Source organism: Mustela nivalis (genome assembly GCF_964662115.1).
Source record: "Mustela nivalis genome assembly, chromosome: 12".
In the NCBI taxonomy this organism is placed as follows: Eukaryota; Metazoa; Chordata; class Mammalia; order Carnivora; family Mustelidae; genus Mustela; species Mustela nivalis.
In genome coordinates this window covers 18,562,460-18,585,645 of record NC_139031.1, presented here as the reverse complement: position 1 = coordinate 18,585,645, position 23,186 = coordinate 18,562,460, and the positions used below count along the sequence as shown (strand labels likewise).

At 41.9% G+C, this 23,186-nt stretch overlaps 1 protein-coding gene across 5 annotated transcripts in view; it reads left to right on the top strand.

The window, feature by feature from the left end:
* Window positions 1-23,186, top strand: part of EXOC4 (exocyst complex component 4) — a 728,800-nt gene that overhangs the window by 20,304 nt on the left and 685,310 nt on the right. For all 5 annotated transcript variants that reach the window (XR_014301432.1, XM_082693983.1, XM_082693984.1 and 2 more), the window contains exons 2-3: window positions 5,650-5,839; window positions 17,081-17,275. Coding sequence is in view for 4 of the 5 variants with exons in the window: in XM_082693983.1 (XP_082550109.1) it covers window positions 5,650-5,839; window positions 17,081-17,275 (385 nt within the window). In the remaining variant the exon portion in view is untranslated. The remainder of the gene's footprint in view (window positions 1-5,649; window positions 5,840-17,080; window positions 17,276-23,186) is intronic.

The window sequence follows — 23,186 nt, the reverse complement described above, 5'->3', positions numbered from 1 at the left end:
CTTAATGGTTGCGAGATAGGAATGGAGAAGAACATCTAAGTGATTCAGTAACATGAAAGCATCTTGGGGGTGGCAACTTCAGATCGTTTCTCCCGTTCTCATGTCCTTAAGTTTATGCTTCTTGTCCAGACTCAAGACTCTGGGAGCACTTAGCAGGTTTTTTAGTATTGTCTACATCTCTGCCCATCTCCTCTTCTCTTCACATGGGAGCTGTAGCTTGATCAGGGGCCGAAGGCACAAGGAGTAGGAGTTCAAAACGGGCATACTGGAAAAGGCATGGGCTGTGAAGTTAGGTATACTTCGTGTCAAGTCCAGTTCCCATCTTAGCTGTGCATGTGGGTGAAAGTTACCTTCCCTCTCTGTTCCTCTGATTTCATCTCACCAGACTTTCTGAGGATTATCTTCGCTATGTGTGCAAAATAACCACTGCATTCCCTGGCACATTGTGGCCCTACCTAATATCTTCTGCTTCACTTTCCTCTTCCCTTTCTCAAATGTAGGACACAAGGATCGATGTACATTTCTGTATTTAGTCTGAAAATTTCCCAAGTAGATGAGTGAGAGCTGGCTCATCAGCACTCACTGTCCGGGGGGATCTTGGATAGTTTTTGGTGTCGGCATTTACCAAAATGTAATTTTAGGCCTGATCATTAAAAATACGGTGCCTGTATTATAGGATATAAAAAGCTCTTCCTGTTTGGACTGGTCAGGCCGTATTAGGAGTATGTCGTATTCACTGGTACTACACAGGATGGGGAAGCTTTTAACATCAGACAGCTCAGGTTTGAGGCCTGACTCTGCTACTTAAAAGTTCTGTGCCTCTAATACACAACTCCATTTCCTGTCTGTAATAAGGTGGGGAGGGGGGCTGGTAATGGTACCTTCCTGTAGGGTTGTTGTCAGGAGTAAGTGAATTATTATGCCTAAATCCACTCAGATGAATGTCGGGCATATAGTAAGTTCTATGTGAGCAGTAGCTGTTTTGGAAGGGAAATCTACAAGGATGGTGGGGCGCTTGAGAGCCATGTTGTGGGAGAAAGCGTTGAAGCAGTTAGAGATGTTTAATCTGAGTAAGAAGTACCGAGAGCCTTTTACCACTTAAAGAGAAATTGTATGGAAGAGGGAATAGATGTATGTAACCGAAAAAAGGTGGAACTTGGATCAATGGGTAGAAATTATAAAGAGGCTGATTTTATTTTAATGAAAGGTGAGCTGTTGTAATAAGGAGAGCTTTTCAAAACTGCAGTGAATGGCTTTGCGAACTAGTGAGTTTTCCCCTCACAGAGGCTTATTAGAACGCTGGGGAGAGAGTTCCTGACCTGGCTGGTGAGGTGAACTCAGATGACAGGTGTTCTCTCCTACCCTGCTCTCAGTTGAGGTGAAGTGACTGGCTTAAAGTAAAATAATTCCGCATTGAAATTTGCTGCGTTTTGGTAGCAGACATGAATACTTTTGCCCTAGACTTCTGGTCTGCTTTTATGTTGTATCATTCATTTATGGTGCAAATATTTATTGTGGGAGACATGGCGCTTCTGGTCTCATTTTGCAGAAAACAAAACAGGCGTTGGGGATATCATCTACTATCACCTGACATCACCCAGTCTCCAAAGGAACCCAGGGAACTATGGTCCATTATTGCTGGGAGCCCATTCTCCTTGGGCGTGCTCTTTCTGAAGTTCTTCTGAGCAAAGCACTGAGAGCCCTTTGTTTTAGACAGTCTCACCAAGGTTGTGTATTTGGATGTTTGGAAGAGAGAGATCATCTCTCCCTGTATAAGAGCAGGCAGGCAGGTCAGGTGTACTGTCCAGTATAAAAGATGGACTTTTCCCACATTCAGGTTCCTCTCTAGTCACTCACAGTGTGTCTGGGCATAAAGTTGGGTCCAGTTGCCTAACCCTCGTGGAACTTGGGGCAGGGGTGGGGGCTACTGCAGATATGCCAGTGCCCCGGCTGCCTGCTGTGCTTTGTTTCTGACCCACGAGTTTTGTGTCTTCTGGCAGCATCCATGAGACTCGGGCAGGCTAACTTGTTAGCTTGTGAGTAGGATAAAAATGTCAGACTCTCTACAATTCTTAATGTCAGGGAGGAGTAAGGTGAGTCAGAGAGGTTAAATCTCATGCCTAGTGCCAAATGACCTAGCGTTTTGGGGGTGATAGAATTTGAATCTTTGTTTCCAAAGAATGTCCTTTGCATGACGTTATGGAACACAGCTATCGTCCTTGCTGTCCTGACTGCTACTACTGTGACAGTGAGAACCAGCAATAGCCACCGCCATTCATTGAGTGCCGATGATTTCCCAGGCTTTGTTGGATCTCCTTTAATTCTCACCAGTGGCCCTATAAGGAAGATATTCCTATTCTCTGCACTTTGTAGATGAGCAAAATGAGATAGGGGTGTCTGGGTGGCTCAGGCGGTTAAGTGTCTGCCTTTGGCCGAGGTCATGATCTCAGGGCCATGGGATCGAGCCCTGTATCAGGGGCTCCCTGCCCATCGGGGAGTCTGCTTCTCTCTCTCTCTGCTTGTGCTTTCTCTCTCTGTCTTTCTCAAATAAATAAAATATTTTTCAAAAATGAGATTTCGCTTATTTGTAGAGTGTAAGAAATAACATGGAGGACATGGGGAGATGGAGAGGAGAAGGAAGTTGGGGGAAATTGGAGGGGGAGATGAACCATGAGAGACTGTGGACTCTGAAAAACAATCTGAGGGTTTTGGAGGGGTGGGGGTAGGAGCTTGGGTGAGCCTGGTGGTGGGTATTAAGGAGGGCATGTGTTGCATGGGGCACTGGGTGTGGTGTATAAACAATGGATTCTGGAACACTGAAAAGAAATTTAAAAAGTTAAAAAAAAAAAAAAAGAGATGCCATGACCAAGGTCATACAGGTACTAACTGGTGGAGCCAGAATTCAAATTGTAGAGGGAGGATGAAAGCAGGACTACTCCTAAGGGCTGTCAGGAAGGTTCAGTGTGCAGTCTGTACGGTGTGCAACCCTGGGGGTTTCTGGAAGCTGTGGTAAGCCTCTCCAAATATTTGTGGCTATTATTGTAATTAGTAACCTTGTTGCCTTCCTTTTCTCTAATTAAAAAAAAAAAAACCTTCGGTGGTTTTATTCTCTATTTCCAACTAAAGGCAAACTGTCATTCAGCCTAGTTTCCATTAAGAGGATGAAATTAAAGGGGCAAAAACCTGGCATAGGCTCTTTCTTTATACAAATATTTTTTCTAAAAATGAAAACAGGAGCTAAAACCCCCTATGGACCCAATTTACTTTCTAATCTTCATTTTAGTAACCCTTTCTATTTCATAAATAACTCCTAATGCGGCGGTAATGTGTTACAGTGACAGCTGATGCCCGAGAAGGTGTCCTCTCTGGGCCTGACATTTTCTTTAATGGTAATTCTCCTAGTTAATGTAAACAACGTGAAATGTTTGGCATGTTTCCTTGCACAAATGGCGGTGGAGAGGAAATCAAAGCATTGTAAAGATGGCAAACTGATCTGGTGTAGCTCTGACAAATCCGTGTCTGTTTGCTATTAGAAGGGGAAATCGGAGGTAAATACCTAGGAACTCTTCCCCTGGGGACAACTGATAAATCGAAGGTATTTTCTGATTGTGCTTTACTTTAGATTACCAGCCTGGAAGGTTTCAGATTTAAAGAGCAAAGTTATGTATCATAGAAACAATAGGAAGGCACACTTAGCTCCCTGTACCCAAATATTGCAAGTGATATTGGTAGCTCCATCTTTGAAACCATATTCCTCCGAGGTTGTCCACTCTGATATATTTTATTAGCCGAATACTTGTGCAGTATTTTCTACCTGAAAGTTATCTTGGAGGTAGGTAGTCTGATAGGATCACCGATTGACAGAGGGGGACACAGGATCTGGCCTGGTAAAGGCCTTCCTTCAAGTCTTGGTGTTCCTAGTGTGTTGCTTTCCGGAGTGCACCGCACAACCCTTAGAGGCTTTGCATTTTCCTTCATTATATTTCTTGTCCTGCCCACTCCCCCTTCCCCACCATTTCCTGCTAGAACTGGTCTCTTGGCATCCCTAACACATTTATGAAATTCTTTTTAGAGATTAGATTGATGTCGAAGACTGGTCTGCGGAATCTCCCTCTAAATTGAGAAGGAAGTTTTATATATGATGTGGCTCATGAATTAAGATCTCTTGCTGTCAATGACAGTGGGGGGAAAAACGGTTCTACAGTATTTTGCTTGTGAATATCTGGAAATAGATGTGTGATTGATTCACAGATAGACCATCTCTGAAAGCAGCTCTAATGATGGACTTATAATTGATTGCATCCGTCATCGAAAGCCTAAACTACCCCTTCCCTAAATTAAAGATAAATGAAATAAGCGATGCTGAATGTATATAAGCTGACAAATCTGAGGGAATTTAATGAAACTCTAAATTACCGCAGCTAACAGATAAGAGAAAAAGGTTTCTTTGTTACTGATTAGAACACTAAAAAAAAAAAAAAGAAAAAAAAAGAAAAAGTCCAAAAAAGATAATAAAACAAAGATCTGTGGCCAATGTATCAAACTAAGTTATTGAAAGACTTTTAATAAGTATCTATCTCGTTCCCTGGTGATTGTTGACTCATACCAGTCTTGTTAGTGCTGTTATGAATAGTAAAAGTCAGGATTTTCTTGTAGTATAGCTTCTGTTATTGCTGTTGTAACGTATTTTAGAATTGATGTGACCTTATTTTCAGGCCGCTGGGGGCTCTGTACCAAATTTAGTTCATTTAAATGAGCTATTTGGAATGCTCCGTTCCTCAGTGTATAAGTAATTTCATCAGTTAGTACACTTATAGCTTTATATGAAAGACCAACTGAGGGTGACTTAAATTAATGGGTATCTGTTTTCTCCCCTAACAAGAAATCCCGAAGGAAAGCAGCAGAAGGTGTTGGCTGCTTTGGGGGTTCAATGGTATCAGTGTAGTCGTTTGGCTTTTCTCTTGACTTTCCTTCCATGGTTGTAAGGTGGGTGAAGTATTTGAGTATCTTAGCTTTGTTTAATAATATCCACTGTCGGGGTGCGTGGGTGGCTCAGTGGGTTAAAGCCTCTGCCTTGGGCTCAGGTCATGATCCCGGGGTCCTGGAATCGAGTCCTGCGTCGGGCTCTCTGCTCCGCGGGGAGCCTGCTTCCTCCTCTCTTTCTGCCTGCCTCTCTGCCTACTTGTGATCTCTGTCAAATAAATAAAATCTTTAAAAAATAAATAATATCCAGTGTCCAGAAAAAAAAAAACAACCCAATATCGAGCTTCTGGTTAATCTTGCAAGAAAACTGCACCTGGAAGTCTTCAGGTCTCCTTGTCACTGAGATGGTGAATGGAATTCCTGGGATTCAGACAAGCAAATCAGAACCTGCCCGGACTCTCGCAGAGTTCCTGCTGCCCACCATCTAATTAAGATTCGTGTGCCAAGGCAAGAGTGGAGGGAAAGGCTGCTCGGACAGGCAACCACCAAATCCACTTAGATGGGCTCCCGAAATGTACTAGGAAGGTGGCGTCCGTGTTTTCTGTTAGTAACATGTTTCACTTCCTACCCCCTTAGGGAGGGGAATGTGCTCGTGGATTAACTCCTCTCTCTTCCTTTTATGCTTTTAAATGTGACTGAGCTTGATACAGCCTCTGTCTTCATCAGGACCCTGTCGACCAGTGATGATGTGGAAGACCGAGAGAGTGAGAAGGGGCGTCTCGAGGAGGCCTATGAGAAGTGTGACCGGGACCTGGACGAGTTGATTGTGCAGCACTACACGGAACTGACCACAGCCATCCGCACGTACCAGAGCATCACGGAGCGCATCACCAACTCCCGAAACAAAATTAAGCAGGTGGGCCTCCTTGTCCTCTTGGGATTGTTGCCCTCCGTTAGGCCAGGGGTCGTAGTGTGTGGAGGCACCGAGCTAGCGGTGACTGGCCCGAGGAGGGACTCATAATGACAGTTTCTGGGAGTTTTGCCGTGTCTGGAAAGCCTGGCCGAACAGGAGCACTGAGGGCATCCTAGAATCGCCTCCCCGCTGTGTCTTATCCTTGCCTTCTGCTGCTGTTTCTCGTCGCGCTGTAAAAGGACAAGGGGAAGGTGGCCTCCGCGTGAGGACATGAAAGGGGAGCTACTTGAAGACCCAGGGCCTCTTACTATTAGAGGCTCCCATTTCTGTGTATCCCATGTATTTAAGAGGCTCCTGTCACACATTGTGTGCGTGTATTGCCGTAGCCCTTGAAACAGTTTTTGATATCTGGGCTTTGAGTGTGTCCCCTCATTTGAAGTGGGTTGTGACTTCTGTGCACTGATGAGACATTCCGGATATGATTGTGACAAGGAACCCCGACTTATGAATTACGGAGACCTGTATTTATGAATACTGAAATTCTTAAATACCCCTCCTTAGTGGCGACAAGCATGCAGGGACTTCCGTTTTGTCATTTTTCTCTATTTTGCAGCGATTTCTTGTTCATTCTTTGTTTCCTCCTCTCTTTCTTGCTACTTCTTGCCCCTTTCTCTTCCTGCCTTTGGTCGTGGGATCTTAAAAAGCTCTGGTTCCTGGCTGCCATGTTGTTACTGCATAAAGGACAAAGTGGGTTCCTCAGGGGTATTTTTGTATACGGCCAAGGGATGAACCGACCATCGATGACCGTCGTATCATAGTCCTGGGGTCTCTGGCTGCGTGTTTGGAGGATTACTCCTTAAATTGCTTTTAGTAGCAGTGCCCTAACGGTAACTGCTGCCACTTAGCACTGCTTCCTTGCCACACTTGACCGTTCCTCGCTCAACAGATTTAGGATTTGAACGCTGGTCTCCCTAACTCTTAAGCTCCTTGCTGCTGGTTTTCAGACCTCTTTTAGGCAGTAACCGCGCTTCTTAAAATGAGCTGTCTCGTGGAACCCCGACATCCTAGCTGCCTCTTGTGTGGTGTTGGGGTGTGAGATGCAGAGCCTCATGCTTGGTCTCCTCCATACTCTGCAGCTGCCCCTGCAGCACTTCTGTGCCCGCGGGGCTGCACACACCATTTGAAATGAGCCGCCAGTGCTGTTGATTGGTTCCGAATTCGCTGGACTGTCCCTGCCCAGTAACAGCTGTGTGTATCGCTTTCCCACATGTTCTCTTGTCTGTCTTCTAGACCTTACCTGAAGGTTTTCCAAGCACTTTCTTAAATTATTCTTAGAAAAACGCTGTTGACACTTGAGTTTCAGCCTCTAAGAGGACCATTTTGAGAATCAGCAAGCTCTTAACCTTTTCTGAAGCAATTTGATGACCTCTTTACATTGTAAAATTAACTGGGCATTTTCAAAAGGGGTACTATAATTCTTTGCCTTTACAAATGGTGAGTTCATCCTGTGGATTTATCTGTGAAACTAGGCAAAGCTATAGAGCAGTTTAAAGTCAACGGTAGTCCATTTTGACCCAGTATACTGAGCTCGAGAGGAGTCCGAAAATGAATGTCTAGTGCTGCTGACCTTCTGGCTTTGCCCTAGGTAATCACAGTAAGGGTGAAGGTTTGGTATTTCTGTTTTCTGATTAGTCTGCTTGGCTGAATGGACTTTGTCCTCATGTCAAGGGAAACCTGCAGTGGTTTCTGCCTTGACTCCCTGTCACTTGGAGTTGATAGCCTCTTTGCCCAGATAGTTTTGGCTCATATTGAGAAAGAGTCTCCTCTTGATTATTTCACATTTGTTTTAGCAGCCACAGTCTGTTCGCCATCCTCATTTTTAAGTATGCTGGAATTTTGAGCAAAAGAAAACAAAAAGAAAACTTTATTACATCAGACACTTGTCAAAGTAAATGTCACCTAATTCTATTATGAATTAGCTCAATATTGGGAAGAGAAAGGGCTAAAGCTCTTTTTAAAAAAGCCTTTAATAATGGATAAATGAGGAAAGAAAAATGGATGTGTATTTGTTTTTATTGTCTAATTTGACAGTTTTGTACTGTGAAAGTCCATTTCTTATCACCAAGGAAACACTGATGTGTTCTTATTCATCTTTTCCTGTCATTTCTGGTTTTTAATTGCACTTTGGATTATGTACAAAATATAGGTGTATATATTTACACACCTATAAATAATCATGCATATTTTTAAAATAAAAGTAGGGATGACTGAATCATGATGGTGCTGTGTTGTTTTGTATCCAGTAAGATAGTGAGCATGTGCAGATTTGAGTTGAAATTTTCTTCCTGCTCTCTGCCAAACGAATATAATGAGGATTCATTCAGCAAAACCTGTGGAGCACTAGCCATGTGTCTGGTTCTGTTTTCACTGCTGGGGTTATCCCCACGGAGAACACCTATCCCTGTCTTCACGCAACTGACGTGCTGTGGGCGGGGACAGAAAAACAAAGTAGGTGATGTTTAACCACGTGGATTGAGTCTCTGTGTGAAGTGTCTGTTTTGTGCTGAGCATTGATCGAGGCTCTGGGGTATAGAAGTGAATAAAACAAATTCCTGGCCTTGTGGAGTTTATGTTCTGGTTTCCATTCTAGTCAAGGGAAACCCACTGTACATTAGTACCGTGTGCTATAACAGATGGTAAGCAGTGCCGTGCTTTCAGAGCCAAAAGCCAGGAAGGGAGAATTGTGAATTGCTGTTTAAATGGATCGGTCAGGGAAGGCTTGACTGAGGGGACGTTTGAGCCAACACCTGAAGGAAGTGAGGGAGAGTCCAGGGAAGCACCTTAGGAAGAAGGATTGGCAGGTGCAGAAAGATCCCGAAGCAAGAACATGATTGGAATTTGGGGGAAGCAGCTAGGAGGCCAGTGGAGCTGGAGCAAGATGGGATGGGGGAAGGGAAGGGGAAAGTGGCTGGAGAGACAGAGCTGGCAGATGAGGTGCAGTATGGTGGGTCAGGTCGCCGGGGGTTTTAGTGACTGTAAGGACTTGGTTCGTAACTCTTGAATGTGGTGGGAATCCACTGCAGTAAACTTTTGAACACAAGAATGACATGATACAATTTATGAATTTTAAAATTTATATTTAAATTTAAAATTACTGTACCTGACACACCGAGTAGATTTCATTGGGGACCACGGCAGGTGAAGATGTTCATATTCATGCTTTTTAGAGCTTGAGAACACAGAACTGTTGACATTTCCCTGGTAATAGTTTCATCTATGGATGTATATTAGTAGAATCTAAGTCTTTGAGGATAATGAGATGATAGAGTTGACTCTTTTCCTAGAGAGTCAAGTCTACTGGGAATTTTTTTCTAGATTAAAAAAAATACATGTAAATAAAAGAGCATGTATGACTGATCATTTCAAGTAATGTGGATAATCAGAATCCTTAGGCTATCCTATTACTGTTGAATACGTATTGATACCCGTCAGAATGACATGTTACTGCGCTAGAAAACCTAGAATCCGTGGGTTCTGCCGGTCTCCTAATAATGACGGTTACAGCAGCAGCATCAAAATAGATGGATATGAATGGGTACAAGCTGGGGACTTGGGGGGCACAGGTGATACTTGCTGGTCTTTGAATGGGAATGTTTGCTCTGCGCTGTGGGGCGTGGATGAGAGGACATCAGATTTCTTTAAAGACACTAAGTATCTGTCTCATGTTCATCCCAGGAGCTGGTGAAGGGAAAATGGACTTGTCTCTATAGTGAATGCACACACTTCACATTTCACCTCAGTTTCAGCTGCCCCAAGTTGGTACTAGATCAAGCTCTTAACTCATTTCTCTTGCCTGTAGTTAGAAGTAACTGTATGTGATCATTCAAACAAAGTTGTTGAGGGTTTAATCATTGAATAGTGCCACATTCATTACTTAACAATTAAAATAAGTTTGTGGCTTTTTTTTTTTTTTTAAAGATTTTGTTTATTTATTTGACAGAGATCACAAGTAGGCAGAGAGGCAGACAGGGGGTGGGGTGGGGGAGGAAGCAGGCTCCCCACTGAGCAGAGAGCCCAATGTGGGTCTCCGTCCCAGGCCCCTGGGATTGTGACCTGCGCTGAAGGCAGAGGCTTTAACCCACTGAGCCACCCAGGCGCCCCAAGTCTGTGGCTTTTATATTAAAGTATACCTTGAGGGGTGCCTGGGTGGCTCAGTGGGTTAAAGCCTCTGCCTTCGGCTCAGGTCATGATCCCAGGGTCCTGGGATCGAGTCCTGCGTCGGGCTCTCTGCTCAGCGGGGAGCCTGCTTCCGCCTCTCTTTCTGCCTGCTGCTCTGCCTACTTGTGATCTTTGTCCGTCAAATAAATAAATAAAATCTTAAAAAAAAAAAAAGAAAGTATACCTTATACAAGAAAATGTCACAGTAGAGCAACATGGATGTAGCAGGAAATTATTTACAGCCCAAAGGTAAGGGGAGAAAACCCTGGCTGCTTCTTGGAGAAAGGAAGAAAAGCCTAGAAAGGGACATGCTCGGCAGTGGGCAATAAAGAGAAAGCATAATTTAAAATCTAGGCAGTAGAGTATGTGAAGGCGTTCACAAGAATTATGAGGTCGTGTTTCCATAAGTTTGTGTATCTGTATTTGTGTACTATGTCCAGACTCTGTGACTCAAAGGAAAAGTATTACTCTTGGAAAGGGTTCAGTGGAGCCTCTCAGAGAATTTAAGACCATAGCATGGCAGCTAAACAAAACAAAACAGAACAAAAACACCCTGAAGGGAACAAAAGCATGGGAATAAAAGTTTGAGGGTAATTTAAAAGTGATCGGTAGTTCTAAAGGGCTTTAGAACAGAACAGTGAGTAGTGTTTCTGCATGTCATTCCTTCCAGATACTTTGTATAAGACTATGGAAAAAAAGGGGTTGGACACATGCCAGGAGAATACCCGTGAACACGTTTATATGTAGATTTATTTTTAGCTACAGAAGAGAAAACAAATTTTGTACTCTCAGAATTAAGAATAACGTCGACTGTTACATTAAATTTTCAGTTAACATCCCTTGCTTATGGGGAACTTTGTAGACTCTTTCTAGTCTGTAGTTGCAGTGGGGGGCTTGCACATTCGTTATGCTTTATTACAGATACTATGCCCACCCAAAGGCATCCCCCCTCCTCCCACCCCAGTTATCCTTGAACAAAACCAGAAAATCGTTGAATCTGATGATGCAAGGCCTGTATCCATCAGCCTCTCTTATATCTGTCTCTGTTTCTATCTCACAAATGCGACCATGTTGTTACTCGGAGGCCCTGGGCAGTTTTCCTCTCTTTTATCTTCCCCAGAACAGGTTGCAGATAGTTCTGTTTCTCTGCTTTTTGTATCATCTCACATACCCATTCACAATAACCTCTTGGTTATCTTCTCTTTTTCTAATAGGTTCTAATTAGAGTGACCGGAGGATCTTGTATATTGAAACTGAAATTCTTGCTGGGGCCACACAGGTGATTAAGAACAACCATGAAGTTACTAGAAGTTGAAGGAAGCAGAGGAAACTTGTGTTTGAAGAATGATTTCTATACTTGGGTTTCAATGTGTTGATTTGAATAGCTTGACTATGGATTTATTGCAGGGACACACAGTAGCAAAAGTTTTCAATCTTAATGATCCTGATAAATTCAGTAGGGTGGAATTAAAATGCTGTAACCACACTGAGAAATAAAAGTTTAGATGTAACTTGGTACTGTTCTCACATTTTAGATGTTGTTACTCGTTGATAGCTGCAGTGCGGTTTCTTTCTTTCCTGCATAAAAAGCATTTATCAAACTGTAATTTACCTGCAATAAAATACAGTATTTTAGAGGACAGTTCAGTGAGTTCTGGCAAATTTATATATCCTCGAATGCATTCCCATCCACCCCAGAGAGTTCCCTCCTGCTTCCTTGGAGTTAAAATTCTGTGTTCCCTCTTTATCCCCTAACCCCTCCACATCCTGTACCAAACAACTCCTGATTTAAATCCCATCACTATATGGGGCGCCTGGGTGGCTCAGTCGTTAAGTGTCTGCCTTTGGCTTGGGTCATGATCCCAGGTTCCAGGGATCGAGCCTTGCATCATGCTCTCTGCTTGGCGAGAAGCCTGCTTGTCCCTCTCCCCCTCCCCCTGCTTGTGTTCCCTCTCTCGCTGTGTCTTTCTCTGTCAGATAAATAAATAAAATCTTAAAAAAAAAATGAAATAAATCCCATCACTATAGATTATTTTTTATTTTTGCGTGTTCTAGAACTTCAGTATGTACTTTTTTGCACCTGGCTTCATTTGTTCATCAAAATGTTTGAAATTCTTCTTATTTCTTCTTTTATTGCCGAGTAGTATTCCCTCCTGTCGCCCAAGTTTTAAAATAACATTTCTTCATAACTAGGACTTTCTAATCAAAAAGTTGAAGCCTCAGGGCAATCTAATATTAAAAGTTCTTGTAGCTTCTTACATCTGCGACTTTGGCTAATAACTTAGTTTAGGGAATAATTTTGGTGATGTACATTTTCCACATAGCCTGATGCCATCTCCCCCACCCCCAAACACAGACACAAGTTCTGCCTTCCTTTTAGTTTCCCTCCATGTAGTAGGTAAAGAGGGGAAGTGAGCTGACTGCATTGTATGTATCTTAGTGTAAAATGCCTTAATGGTCTTTTTTCCAGTGAGAAAGGAGTTTGCTCAACTTTACTGACACTTAGTAAGTTTATCCCTCCCTCTCTTGCTCAAGAGCCTAGTTGGGTGTTGCATGACATGCAATTTATTTTTACCAATTTCCATAGTAATGATTAAAAAAAAATCTGAGAATTATAGAACCAAGTCGAGAAGAGTAGAATATTAGAAATCAAACTTTAACAGATTTTTAATTAAGATTTAAGACACAATGGACTTAATAGCTGGAAATCCTAGCCCAGACACCAAGAACTCCAAAGAGGATCTGGGAATGACAGCCTTGAGAAATAGGTTTCGGTAGTCCTTAATAATTGGCATTAAGAGATACACAGTTGTAGGGTATTGATTAGGGTTCAAGGGTAGAGCATGGGAAATATAGTCAACAATATTATAACAACTTTGTATGGTGACAGAGGATGACTGCACTTAATCGTGGTGAGCATTTTATAATGTATATGATTGTCCTATCACTGTGTCGTCCACCTGAAACCAATACTACATGTCAACTATACTTCAGTTAAAAATTTAAGAAGTCAAACCCACAAGTGATGACAAAAACGGTACTTCCCCATCTCATGCTTCCCCAGTCCCAACTGCAAAACCTCAAAGGTACTGACTATTATTACTCTTAGGGAAATGCTTACAGTAGTCTCGACTTTTCTATTTTAAAGATTTTATGTATTTATTTGACAGAGAGATCCCAAGTAGGCAGAGAAACAGGCAGGGGGAAGGGGAGCCGGCTCCCTGCTGAGCAGAGAGCCCCATGTGGGGCTGGATCCTGGGGTCCTGAGATCATGACCTGAGCCGGATGCAGAGGCTTAACTCACTGAGCAACCCAGGTGCCCTGATTTTTCTCTTTTAGACACGGTGTAAGAGCTTCTAGCTATGGAAGATGGGGATTTAGGTCTGCCTCCCACTCTTTTCCCTACCCTACTTCATCTTCTTCCCTCAACCTCTCTCTCTCTCTGGTTGTATCCTAGGTTTTGGTTAAATAGATGGTGCTAATTTTCTTTTCTTTTTTTTTTTTTTTAAAGATTTTTTATTTATTTGACAGAGAGAGATGACAAGCAGGCAGAGAGGCAGGCAGAGAGAGGGGAGGAAGCAGGCTCCCCACTGAGCAGAGAGCCCGATGAGGGGCTCGATCCCAGGACCCTGGGATCATGACCTGAGCCGAAGGCAGCGGCTTAACCCACTGAGCCACCCAGGTGCCCCGGTGCTAATTTTCTTAAAACCACATAAATATTTACCTCTAAGCCATCCAGCGTACTGTTTGTGCTTCTACAATTTCGTGGTTGCTGCTTTCCTTGTAATTACTGATTGTTCCTGTTGCCTTTCTTCTGCGTTGGTTTTCCCCTTCCCTGGATCCCCTGTTTGCCATCTTCTGTTTTTCTCTTGTGTTGATGGAGTGCGTTTTTTGCTAGCTTGCTGAGATATCGTGGTTTATTTATTTATTATTATTTTTTTTTTTTGGAGAGCTTGTATGTCTGAAAATCTCTTTATTCTTTCCTCACACTTGATTGATAGTTTTTCTGGGAAATAATTCTCTCTGAGGGTTTTGAAGCTATATTATTCCTTTGTCTTGTAGCTTTTAGTGTTACTGTTGAGAACAGTCTGAGGCATTCCGATTCACGGTTCTTTGTATGGATTTTTTTCCTCTCCCCTCCCCCCTTGAAAGCTTTTACGATTGTCTCTTTATCCCTGTGTTCTCACATGTCAGGATAATGTGCCCTGGCTTGGGTCTTTTCTCACTCCATTTTCTTGAGCACTTGGTGTGCTTTTTCAATCTAAAAACACGTGTCTTCTGGGACACTTTTTTTTATTATCATTTTATTGGTATTTTTCTCCACTCCATTTGTCTCATTGTTCCTCCCCTGGACCTCCTATTTGGCAAGTAGTAGACTTCTTGGATCAATCCCCTCATTTTTTCTTTTATCTTCTCTCTGTTGTTTTTGTTTTATTCTCTGGAGATTTCCTCAAGGGTAGCTTCTAGCCTTTATATTGGATTTTTTTCCCATCATATTTTCATTTCCAAGAATTGTTTGGATTCTCAGTTGTTGTCTTTTTTTAATAACGTCCTATTCTTGTTTCATTGATGAAATGCCTTCCCCTGTTTTTCCTAAGGGATCTTAATTATAGTTTAAAAAAATTTTTGTTTCCTGTATAGTTGTTTGTCCCATACCACGACCGCCCCCGCCCCCAGCACCTCTTCTTTTTTGTTTGTTTTGGTGCCTGACTTTGCATATTCCAGGCTTTCCTTGGCTAACTACCTGAATGGAAGAGGGAGGAGGTGCAAAGCTGATAGCTCAGAGCTTTTTTTGTGGGCCTTGTCTAGTGGTGAGTGGGCGGAGACCCAGCGGTTTCCTGGGTGAAACCCCCGATGTCACTAACTCGAGGTCTTTTTGCCTGGTCACCTTTCCCAGGGAGAGCCCCACGTTTCCTGTGTTGGGGCTGAAAGTCCAGCTGAGTGTGTTCAGAGCCCCCTGGCCAGAGGCCAAGGGTCTGCAGGGGGCTGAGGATGTTACTGTTCCATAGGCCCACTTTGATCTCGTTTTTGGGTTTGCTGTCCACTGCCTCACACCTTTCCCTTAGCCCGGATCCTTTCTGATTTTCAGGTCATAAACCTTCTATTTGGCCACTGTTTGGCGGGGAGGGCATTTCCTGTTTGTGTGGTTGGTTTGCTGAGGCTCCAGGGCTCCAAATACGCCTTATGGGAGGTGTGAGCCCTGTATTCCCGCCTTCGGTGCTCTTGGTGCTTCTTGTCCACGGTAGCAAACCGCACTCCACGCTAAGCCTTCCTCGTTGCTCTCCTCTGCTGAATGACTCATGTTCCAGTCTTCTTGCCAGCCTCAAAGGTTTGGTTACCATCTCTTATATGCCATTCCCGCCTCTCTGTTCTCCTTTTTAGGTGCTTTATGCTTAGAAGATTTTTCTTTTTTAATTACTTTGGAAGTGCAGAAGATGGTAATTAGAACTGTCTTCAGTAGATTTTCAAAGGGATCCATGACTCCCCCCAAAGCGAAGAATCTTCCACTGTGCTTATCAAGAGAGATTGCAAAATCTCTTTATTTATAAAGTGTTCTTTTTTACATTGGAGAGTTTCTTAAAGGTGGGATTTGGTATTACCCTGCAGTTATCGGTGGAATAGAGTGAATGCTTTCTCAGGGAGCATTCTGGTCTCAGCATTCTGTCTTTCTGTTTCCCATGTGTGTTGGAAAAATGTTGAAATTTAGTTTCATGATGACCAGAAGCACAATATTTCTGAGTACGTGCACCGCCACACCAAATCTCGCAGAAGACAGATTTTCAATAGTCAGAAACATGGTAGACTTTCTAGGGTGGAGGAAATGTCCTGTGTTCGATTGTTTGGATTGTACCGGTGTCTTGCATTAGCTAAAACTAATCAAATAGTGTACCTGACATGTATTCATAAATCTTACCTAAAACGAAACACAAAATAACTACTCTCTATCTCTCTCTTAAGAAAAAAAAAGGTTGGGTGTTGTGCCTGGGTCGCTCCGTCGGTTAGGCATCCTACTCTTGATTTTGGCTCACGTCATGATCTCAGGGTAGTAAGACTGAGCCCCGCCTTGGGCTCTGTGCTGGGCATGGAGCCTGCTTAAGATTCTTGCTCTCCCTCTCCCTTGCCACACTCCCCCCTTCTTTCTCTCTCTCTCTCAGAAAAACAAAAACAACAAACACTGTAAACAAATACTGAATTCTAATTTAAATAAAAATACATGTGAGGAATGTCAAAAGTATAGGAGAGTAGCTCTGTGAACTGTGGAAGGCCATGATTCTTTTTATTTCTTGTCATAAAAATCTAAAAGTATTAATTAGAATATGAACATGTGCTCCTCATGTACCTTGTGACTACCCCTTCCCCACTCCTCCTCCTCCAGTTTTGTTGAGCTGTGCTGTACTGGTCACCAAACGGCAGATGGATGAGAATGCTTGCGATTGTCTTATTTAATATCTAAAAATCTTTGGTATGTGCTAGTTCCTCTTGTTTTGAGATTATCTCTAGATGTGTCTACTCTTTTCTGGAAAACGGGCTTATTTTCATGTCAGTCGAGATGAATGTGCAGTTCCTTGGCTATAAACTTCCTCTGACTTAGGGATGTAGGATGATCCGAGTGACCTATCAGCTGAATAAGAAGCATGCAGAGAAAATGGGTGAGGAATAATAGCATGGACTCTATCAGGCATTCTCTTTTAGATATTTTAACCTCAGTGGGTGGATATTTATCGTATTTTCAGAGATCTCTTAGTCCTAAGTCCCTTTTTCTAGATTCACTCAGAGGTAGGTTAGGAATTGTTTTCTCATTTCACAGGAGAGCAAAATACACCCAAAGTTGGAGGCCACCCATCCAGGTGAGTCAGTGTCAGAACGAGGATGAGAATTTTGCAAGCCGACCAGCCATGGGGATCAGTGGGAGGGGGGATTAGGAACAGTTTCCTTCTAGTGACACTAACGAAGACAACTGACCAGGTTATAGGTTTTGGATGGCAAGACTTGGGCTGACTTGACGTTCATGCTGTTTTCTTGTAGGTGAAAGAGAATCTGCTTTCGTGCAAGATGCTGTTGCACTGCAAGAGGGACGAGCTTCGGAAACTGTGGATCGAAGGAATTGAACATAAGCATGTCCTGAACCTGCTGGATGAAATTGAGAATATCAAGCAAGTGCCTCAGAAGCTGGAACAGTGCATGGCGAGCAAGCATTACCTCAGTGCCACCGACATGCTGGTGAGAGCACAGTCGCACTGAGGGTCATTCCCGCTAAGCTAGGAGAGCCCTCGCTCTCGTACCCCAAGCGCTGGCTTTCATGTCGCCCATTACAAACTGTCCTCTTGGGACTCATGAGCTCTTGCAGTTGAAGCCCGACTGGTTCTCTTCCTAATTCTACTGTTCGAAATAGTAGACAATTATTACCGTATTGTCTGCCTTTGGAACCAGGGCAAGTCGTATAAGGGTAAAAAAAAAAAATCCAGTACCTTGATCATATTGGCATGGTAATGAGAAGTGATTGAGTTTCAGAGGAAGGTGGTTAATGAATCCCATTGTATTTTATATATTTATTTACTGATTTTTTTTTTTTTTTTTTTAAAGGAGGCTCCATGCCCATTGTGGAGCTTGAACTCACAACCCTGAGATCAAGAGTTGTGTGCTTTACTGATTGAGCCATTCAGGTTCCCCTAATGAATCCCATTTTAAAGAATGAAATCTGTATGAGAGACAGCTTTAGGAGATTGACAAACTTGATGTTCCAAGTTCTTTGAAGAAATTGTTATGTGAGGGCTTTTTCTTTCCCCCTTTAAATTGATAAGAAAATAATACATTGATGAGAAGAAGAATAATTCTGGAGCAGTAATTCTGGAAGGGACTTTGTTAAGCAAGAGTACTCCACAGCCTGGCCTTTAGCTAAACTTTGAGTCTATTCTGTTACTATTTTTTTTTTTTTTAAAGATTTTATATATTTTTTTATTTGACAGAGATCACAAGTAGGTAGGGAGGCAGGCAGAGGGGGAGGGGGAAGCAGGCTCCCTGCTGAGCAGCGAGCCCAATGTGGGGCTTGATCCCAGGACCCAGGGATCATGACCTGAGCCAAAGGCAGCGGCTTAACCCACTGAGCCACCCAGGCGTCCCTCCATGCCCAATTTTTATTTTAAGAAATTTTTTTTTCTATCTCAGTATCGCATAGAGAATCTCCTCTGTCTTCTTTAATCTATTTGGAATCTGTTTCCATATATGGTATGAACTAGGGATCTAATTTTATCTTCTGTATAAATAGCCACGTGGCTCGGACCATTTGCTGAATTTGTTTCCTCCTGACTTCTAATGCCATCTTGGTCCCATATCAACTTTTCATGTATGCATGGGTCTGTCCCTGAGCTCCTTGTTTTGTTCAGTTGGTCCTGTTTATTTCAGCACCGAAACCATGCTGTTTTAATTACTATTATTTTATGATCTATCTTGATGATAGCAGGTGGAGACATTCCCTCACCTCGCTTTTCAGAATTATCTGTGCTATTCTTGGCCTGTTACTCTTTCACATGAATTTTAGTATCAACTTGTCATATTCCTCAAAAGTGTCACGAGATGGATTCAATATAAGAATTTCATCTTTGTAATACTGAGTCTTTTCAGTGAATAGGTCTCATTTATGGATTTCTTCATTTATGTTCTATATAATAATAATGCTTAGTAATGTATCGCTTAGAGGTATTAAATATATCATTTTTTGCTATTGCATTTTTTAGAACAGTGGCTTTTCATTAATAACAACTTCCAGTTATTTGTTGCTGATGTAGGAATGTGATAGACGTTGTTTAATTGATCGTATTTCCCTGAACCTAATCCCAATCCTGTCTGCCTGGAAAATGATGATTTATTCTTTAAGGCTTGGCTCAAATTTCATTAGCTCTCTGAATGTCCCAGGTGATTAGATGCTTTTCTCTTAAAAAACAAAAAAACAAAAAAACGATGTATTGTTTTTATTGTGGTAAGAATATTTAGCCTGAGTAGATGCTTTTTTTATTTGTTTGTTTGTTTCCATAAGCTGTGTATACTTCTTGTAATACAGTTGCTTTTGTTTGTATGGTAGGTCATTGAGGTCAAGGGCTTTATCTTACTTTTTTTTGTCTGCCCAGTTCTTAGCATAGTGTGCCTCATCTAGTCAGGGTTCCCAGATTATTGGCCAAATGGGTAACTATGGGAAAGACTTTAATATCATTAAACAGAGAATAGGGGGTTTCCTCTCTAGGGGTATGGTTCTGATTTTTCTCTGGTTTCAGTGTTTGTTTTAACGGCAAGTTTCTTTAGTTTCTAACCTTTCCTTTTTGCAATATTAAAATGAACAACAAACAATGATTATACTAACCGCTAAAATATATTGAGTTTTCCTTACATTCTGGTACTGTTTTAAGTCGGTTACATTTCTTGTTAACATATTTAATTCTTGCAATAACCCTACAAGAGAGAGGCTTCTGATATGATCTCTATTTTCCAGACGAGATAGTTGCTTTTCATGATCCTAATGTACAATGACGATTCAACGTGTGTGTGGAAAAAGGTTGGAAATTTCCTTCAATTTGACCTTTTGTATATGAGTGAGTAGTATAGTTCGTAATTGCTCTTTCATTGGACTTCCTGTGGAAAAAAAAATCACATTTCCTTTCCCCACCGTTACGTGGTATTATAAGTAAAATCTACTTAAGGCTCGGGCTCTCTGCTCAGCAGGGAGCCTGCTTCCTTCTCTCTCTCTCTCTGCCTGCCTCTCAGTGTACTTGTGATTTCTCTCTGTCAAATAAATAAATAAAATCTTTAAAAAAAAAAAATCTACTTAAGGCACCTCAAGGGTCCACATGAAAAAAATCTTTGCTTAAAGACATCAGAGGAAAGTGAATACAAAAAGTCGAGTCTTTCAAAACTCTCCGATTTCCTTGGATTTGTTTATCAAAAGATTTTGCATTTCCGTTGGAAGGCAGGTGCAGATGGCCAGTAATTTAATCCCTACTCAGGTTCATAAATCCAGGGTAAATAAATCAGTGGCGACCCATGGCTCCTGTCAGCTCCTGCAATTCCTGCCTCACCCTCACCCTGGTCTGATAGCTGTAGACTTGGCTCCTAGATGGGATATTTATTTCTTCTTTTGATATGATAACCTGAGTATTGCATAAAATAATTAAATTGTCATGACAGGGAATGCCTGCAAATAGGTATGGCCTTTTGTTTCCTTCTTCAAGGTAAACAGCTGCTGTTAGCTTATGAAAAGCTAAAAGTGGTCCAACAAGAAGCCTGTATCCGTCACATTGAAATCAGAGACTTGATTAATATTGTAGCCTGTAGCTTTGTGATATGTACGGTTTAAATTAGACCTTTGCAGTCATTGTGCTGGGTTGATGCAAGCACATTAATGACATAATTTCTGGTTGCTGCATCACATTTCTGCAGTCTGTCCTTTGTATTCCACTCACATTAATTGAAGTAATTTTGCCAGTGAAGCGTGTTTCAAACCTCTGCATTTAAATTGAAATTTTAATTCCCTTATTGTCTTGAAAAGACGGCTGAAGATGCCTTGTTACAGGTTTCATTATCACTCAAAACACTCCAGCTGCTGGTTCTAATGTACAATGACTGATTAATTCTGGGAAGAATTATTAATATAAGAATAACAGCTTCTTCCCAGTGGCACGAGCTAACCAGGAAGGTATTTTATGATAGTTAATATTTTTATGAACTTTTTTAAAAGGAAAATTTATGTGGAAGTCTGCATCAGACTCAAACTGCACAGATGAGCTTTGAAAACCACAGACACCAGTTTGGATTCATCAAGCCATAGAAGTCCATTCCTAATTGCATTCAATCAGTGGAAACTAAGTCAGTGCGAGTGGTTTTGAAACACTTCAGCTGATAGTCACAGGGCCTGTCGCTGAATGTTTTCATTTCCAAGTCTTCCTGAGATGGTAGAGATTTTGAATGTCTCTAAAGCATTTATTTACATTTTTTAAAAAAAGTCATAGCTGTATAGTGAGATAAGGATTATTATAATAATAACTAATATTTATGTAACTGCCTTCTTCCCAGAGAATCCCAGAGATGCCTTGAGAGAATGGTGTGGTATGTCACTTTTGCTGGTGAAAATGTGGCCACAACCAGTACAGAGGGAGTGAGGCAGTAAGGCAACTCAGTTGCATAGTTTTCTAAGCTCCTGTAATAAAAGTATATTTTTCGTATTTTCAGCTCACGAGATCCTTTGCGTTTGTTGGATAAACAATCAAAGTTGTGAACGACAGCATGGGTCTTAGTGTGGGTCAGACAGACCCGTGTTTGAATCCCGGCTTTGACTTTTACTAGCTGGATGACTTGGGGCTAATTATTCAATTTGACTTGGCTGAAAGTTGGAGTTGAGAATTACATGTATTCCCGACGGTAGTGGAAGGGATTTAATGAGATACTAAGCTATTTATGTAAAGTCCATACTGTATATACAGTAAGTGGTTAGAAATGTTGTTTATAATGAATTGATTAATTGATATTGTAAGAAGGATATGGTGATTGCTCCCTTGTTACAATTTCAAAAACTGGTGGGAGGTAGACTTCTTTTGAGCTGATAGAGTTGAAGTAGGCTCGCTAGGTTAAGCATTATTGATTCCTTCTTCCCTCAAATGGACACTTCTCTGAATGAAAGACTACCCTACACTGTATACAGAGGAGTTCCTGTTGGCACAGAGAAGATTTTCCTCCAAAAACAAATGTAGTCTGACTTAACACATGCACAGAAGGGTGATGAGGACCCTGAAGTTTTTTGCCATCTATATAGGAGTTGACATGGACAAATTCTCTGTATCACCTTTTTGGCCCACTTTGAGTATATGTTCACAGTTCATAGTATCTGCTATCTAATCATAAGTAACGCAGTTCAATCAATGATCTAGGAGCAGTTTGTTGTAAAATCTATTCTTAGGTAACTAAATGTGGTTTTCTGCTAGTATTGTAATTGGGTATAAGCCAGTTCAGTATTGGAGGGTGCTTATCAATAGTGTTGATTTTAGTGTTACAAAGTAGTCGCTGTTAAGCTATTCTTTCTGTCAGTGCTTAGGTGGCAGCACCGGTGGAGCAGTGAGATTGTTCCTTCTGCTGCCGTTAAAACTGTGTCATTAGCAAATAGACGAATTCTTTTCTCAGACTCTGGGCGGGGAAGGGGTGATCATGCATCCACTATCAAATGATTAATGTACAAGTAAGAGAAAGGGGCCAAAGTGCACATCCCTTTCATCTGGTTTGAGAGTTTCTAAGATCTCACAGGACTGTTCTTTCTCATTATGATGTGGGAATGGTATTGAGGTGAAAGCTCTATAAATATCGAGAGCTGGAACATTCCAGTGAACTTATTGGACCTAACCTGAAAGTGGTAAGTGACTGCAAAAATGTTTCAATATTCCATATAGATTTCTCTACACGTGATAAAAAAATATATCCATGGTCAATAAGGAAATAGATACCATCAAGCCCGTCTGTTCCTAGTGTAGAATATTGACTTGAAAGACCAATGCTGATACTCTGTACTAATAACATGGAAGAATTGGGCACTTTTTTTTTTTTTTTGTAAGATTTTATTTATTTGAGAGAGAGAGATGGAAGGGGGGAGGGTCCGAGGGAGAAGCAGACTCCCTGCTCAGCAGGGAGCCGGATGTGGGACTTGATCCTGGACTCCAGGATCATGACCTGGTCTGAAGGCAGTCGCTTAACCAGCTGAGCCACTCAGGCGCCCCACATGTTTTGATAGACTTACAAAGAATGGGATGATGCCGTTGTTGATCACTTGTGTTGTTGGTATACATATCTGAATGTGGCCTTAACCTTGAAGGAGCTTAGATGCTAGTAAGGAGAGACACATGAACAAGTAGTGTCTCGTGTCATGATGAGCACGACAAGAAATGGGGACCAGAAATATTGGGGGTGGGGTGGGATAATATGGCTGGCAGTTGTAGCTGCTTTGAGCTGTATTTGAGATGACCCCTTCATTCCCTCAAACACCTATATCCAGTCTTTTTCCAAAAAGGTTTAGGAATACCTGAAAACAAAGTTATTAAGCAAGAAACCTTAATGTTTGTCTAAAATTAAATGAGTAACCTTAGTGTGGCAGCTTCCCTTT